Here is a 4665-nt window from a genome sequence, read left to right as displayed (position 1 = left end):
CTTTGAAAATTCTCAAAAACCTTCCATGCAGAATAGACCATAAATTCTTCCAACATAATGGATACTCTCTGGAAACCCTCACTCAGAAATGATTTACTGTATTATGCATGTTAATGACATTTTTAGAGCAATAGGATCAGGCATAACGCATATTCATGGCACTGTCGAATAATAAAATTGCTGTCCAGGCCATAATTTAAAATTCATTTGAATTGTAAAAATATCGACATTGGATCAAAAAGCTAAATATCCAATCCCTCACTCAGAAATTATATACCATATCATGCATGTTAATGACATCGTTAGAGCAATAAGATCAGGCATAACACATATTCATGGCACTGTTTGAGTGATACAATTGCTGTCTAGGCCATAATTTAAAATTCATTTGAATCAAAAATCCAAAAGTGAGCCCACATATTCTTAAGTCCATTCTAAAATTCCAATGGAAAACACACATCAGAAGAAGGCAAATATGAATTCTATATTAGACTCCTAAAGCAGATATACTGCATCCATCTCCATGACATTCTTACAGTCATTTAAATTGCAGTCCTCAGATAAAAATACACTTGAATCGTTTAAAAGTCAAAACCCGAGGGAACCATATATCTGGATTGAGTTCTGAAATTTCAGTAATTCGTTAAAAAAGTCAAAACCAGAGACAACCGTATATATTGCTTGCGTTCTAAAATCTCAGTAATGCAAAAGCTAGCTACATCATGGAGAAACCTCGAATACCAATTCTATGGCAAACTGCTTCTATCATAAGACCATACTAAACAGGAAATCTTTCGGTGCTGCTGTAAAAAACTCAGCAGACATATTTTTTTATTAAAATTGGAACAAAACAATGGAGCCGGCCACGGAGGGGGATTCGTCCTTCTGGCAACTGTCCAGGAGCCTTGCCACTTGCCCAGCAAGTCACCAAAAATGCCATTTCTCTTCAATATCGGTAGTGGGCAGGCTTGTAAGGTCCCTCAACGGGCACGTTGATATACGCTGCCTGTTCAGGAGAAAGCTTTGTTAGATTAGCACCCAACTTAGGCAAATGCAGAGCAGCCACCTTTTCGTCTAGATGCTTAGGCAACACATAGACCTTCTTCTCGTACTTCCCTGACTTCTTCTCGTTCCAGAGCTCCAACTGAGCAATAACCTGCAGTTAAAAATAGAAATTATCAACCATTGATGGACCCATGTATCACTTCAACACGCAAAAACATATGCAAGCGCGGTTGGGATGTCTAAGCAAATCTAATATAATGCTTGGGGGGCATTGCAAATATTTACCTGGTTTGTAAAGGAGCAAGACATGACAAAACTTGGGTGGCCAGTAGCACAACCCAAGTTCATCAGACGTCCCTCTGCAAGAACGATGATTCCACTGTTGGTATCAGGGAACACCCACCTATCCGTCTGAGGCTTGATGGTAATCTTCTTCACACCAGGGAAAGTTTCAAGACCGTGCATGTCAATCTCGTTGTCAAAATGACCAATGTTGCAAACAATGGCATTATTTTTCATTTTCCTCATGTGGTCAACCATGATGATATCCTTGTTGCCAGTGGTGGTCACAAAAATATCAGCAGTACTAACTACATCCTCTAGGGTAAGGACAGGAAGACCTTCCATAAGAGCTTGCAGGGCACAGATTGGATCAATTTCTGTAACAATGACTCTAGCTCCAGCAACCTTTAGAGCTGCAGCACAACCCTTTCCAACATCTCCATATCCACACACAACAGCAACCTTACCAGCTATCATGACATCTGTGGCTCTCATCAGACCATCTGGGAGAGAGTGTCTACATCCATATAAGTTATCAAACTGCAAGAAAATAGAACAAAGACGCAATCAAATTTAAGACGACCCACAAAAATCAAATAGCATAAAAACACTACCAAAAGAACACTTGCCAGCCCTAGATCTGATTTCACAGTGCTTCAAAGCACACATAACAAACTTCCAAAGAGGCCCAAACAACTTAGCACCCTAATATGACCTAGATGGATCCCAAGGCATTATATACAGAGCAACCTATACAGTCTACAATAACTTCATAGCATCCAGCCCAGTATTAAACAAAATACAACCAAGGACATAAATGAAACCCAATGTTTATTAGAACGCAGGATTGCTTTTCTAATGCCCTCTCAATTCAACATTCCCAAATTGCCCTTCACTAAGATATCTGTAAAAACTCACACGGATCCCCTAAAACCGAGTTCTACCACATCATATTTCCTACCTCATCATCTGACTGTCACAGCAGTAGCTTAATTATCTAAAACTCCCAGAAAATAAAATCTGAAACAAATCAAGGTATTGTTAATCGAAAGGGTAGCTTGGAGCTACATACAAGAACTAAACTATCTATAATGCGGGCATGAAGTATGCAGCAAGTTTGAGCATCCTTGGCATAGTAGTTACCCATCAGATCTGGAAACTAGAACTTCAGATAGAGAACAACAGCTCATAAACTGCTGACATCCTGACACAGATATGGCATAAATCTAAATCTTAAAACGAATTGGTCATATTTCAAGTCATACAAGAACCTTCCCACCAAGATGGTATTACCTCCGAAGGCACGACGCTTGAAGCATGTCTGAGAACTCTAAGCAGAAAATGCTATCCATCAGATCTGATACCTAGCACTTGAATCAAGTCCACACTTTGCAGTCCATGAATTTGGAACCCACATCACAGACACCAACATGAGATGAGTTTGAAAAGGGCTATGACATGTTTCATATCCAAGTGAAATACACAAACAAAGCATTTGTTCACTGGTTACCATTGGGGTTCACTGATGAGTCCCAAAGGGGTATGGTTACACTGTTAAGTCATCCATGACCCTACCCACCCTCATGTAATGAGTTCCAAAGGGATGAACATGCATACAGTTTTGGCCTAACAGCTTACCCTCAGATTTAGTACCCAAAGCCCGAGGACGCCCATTCAAACTTCAACCCCACTTCACAGACATTCACAACAAGAAACAAGATATATCTCCAAACAAGAACAAAACAAACACAAAATCCTTGCAGCTACTACCCACATACCTTGCTCTTGGTAACAGAGTCATTAACATTGATAGCAGGGAACAGCAATGTCCCACTGGCTTGCATCTGATAAAGCCTCTTAACACCAGTAGTTGTCTCTTCAGAAACACCAACCAATCTATCCTTCATCTTGTGGTACCTCAATGGATCCACCTTGATGCTCTCCTTGATCAATCCCAAAACCATCTGAAACTCCAGATTCGTGGTAGACTCCGGATCTGGCACCTTACCGGTCTTGGCAAACTCCTCCTCGGCCTTGACCCCCTCATGGATCAACAAAGTTGCATCACCACCGTCATCAACAATCAGATCAGGGCCACCGCCTGGACCCCAGTCAAGAGCCCTTTCAGTACACCACCAGTACTCCTGCAGCGTCTCCCCCTTCCAAGCGAACACCGCAGCGCTGTCGCGGGCAATAGCCGCGGCGGCGTGGTCCTGCGTGGAGAAAATGTTGCAGGAGCACCATCTCACCTCAGCACCCAGAGCTGTGAGGGTCTCAATGAGCACCGCGGTCTGGATGGTCATGTGGAGGGACCCAGTGATCCGGGCACCCTTAAAGGGCTGAGCGGAGCCGAACTCAGCTCTGCAGGCCATCAATCCAGGCATCTCAACTTCGGCCATTTCAATTTCCAACCTCCCAAAATCCGCCTGGGACAGATCCTTCACCTTGAATTCCCGTCCAGACACAGTTTTCTCGGCCAGAAGCGCCATTGCTGCGGAGAAAAGAAACGCAGAACTGACAGAACCACGGATTGCGGGGACCGAGATTAGGACGATTTGCTCCAACGGAGAATGCGAGTAATGTGAGTGGGCTGATCACTGTATATATAGTTTTCATTCACCCACCGTATACGGCCACGGACGGCCAGGATCTTGCCTTGTCCGAAGGGTAGTTCTGCATCCTCGATGCCAAATATCTTAGGGATTAGCATTTCTGACCGTTGATCCGAGACATACGGTTACGAATACAATACGGTGTAGTAGATATTTATCTTTACGGAAATACGAGTATTATTTTATTGTAACGGGATCACTGTATTCTTGTTTTTTGTGTTTGTTTAAGCTGAAGTGAAGTGGGTGGGTAATTGAAGTGGACCCTGGTCGGTAGGGAGGAGAATTCCCATATTTCTTCTCAATGTGTAATGGTTGCTGCAAGATAGTCAAATATGAGATAATGGATCATTTGTTTTGGTTTTTTAAATTAATTTAGGTGCATTATTGGTTGATGTAGAATTAACTTCTACTTAAAGTTGGTAAGAGTCATTTTACTCTTCTACTTAAAGTTGGTAAGAGTCATTTTACTTGGGTAATTCAAATATTTGTAGTGATTGATTGCAGGAAGAATTTGTGAAAAGAGTGATGGATGAGTAAAAAGTTTTAAAGTGGGTAAGAGTCATTTTATTTGGGTAATTAAAATATTTATAGTAATTGATGGGAGAAGAAATTGTGAAAAGAGTGATGGATGAGTATAAAGTTTTATAAGAATGGATAGAGGGTGTGCAACTTTTATCATGTAACAGTGTTGTAGTGATTGATAGGAGAAGAAATTGTGAAAAGAGTGATGGATGAGTATAAAGTTTTATAAGAATGGATAGAGGGT

At 41.5% G+C, this 4665-nt stretch overlaps 1 protein-coding gene across 1 annotated transcript; it reads right to left on the bottom strand.

The window, feature by feature from the left end:
• Positions 1-459: 459 nt before the first annotated feature.
• LOC149257344 (adenosylhomocysteinase) lies at positions 460-3867 on the bottom strand. Its single transcript, XM_089414062.1, has 3 exons — positions 3066-3867; positions 1291-1827; positions 460-1156 (listed from the first exon to the last, which is right to left on the bottom strand). The coding sequence occupies exons 1-3, from the start codon at positions 3774-3776 to the stop codon at positions 947-949; spliced, it is 1458 nt and encodes a 485-aa protein (XP_089270188.1). The 5' UTR covers positions 3777-3867; the 3' UTR covers positions 460-946.
• Positions 3868-4665: the final 798 nt, after the last annotated feature.

The sequence above is a fragment of the Pinus tabuliformis genome, chromosome 6, assembly GCF_031772625.1.
Source record: "Pinus tabuliformis cultivar Carrire ecotype Pingquan chromosome 6, CPIR1, whole genome shotgun sequence".
NCBI classification, from domain to species: domain Eukaryota; kingdom Viridiplantae; phylum Streptophyta; class Pinopsida; order Pinales; family Pinaceae; genus Pinus; species Pinus tabuliformis.
Note: the sequence above shows the minus strand (reverse complement) of the source record. Positions and strands in the feature narration are given on the sequence as shown.

Coding starts and splice junctions, on each gene's coding strand:
- LOC149257344 (XM_089414062.1), bottom strand. CDS start 3,776: ATGGCGCTTCTGGCCGAGAAAACTGTGTCTGGACGGGAATTCAAGGTG. Junction 1,828..3,065: donor ACTCTGTTACCAAGAGCAAG/GTATGTGGGTAG, acceptor ATTTTCTTGCAG/TTTGATAACTTATATGGATG. Junction 1,157..1,290: donor CTTGCTCCTTTACAAACCAG/GTAAATATTTGC, acceptor TTTTAACTGCAG/GTTATTGCTCAGTTGGAGCT.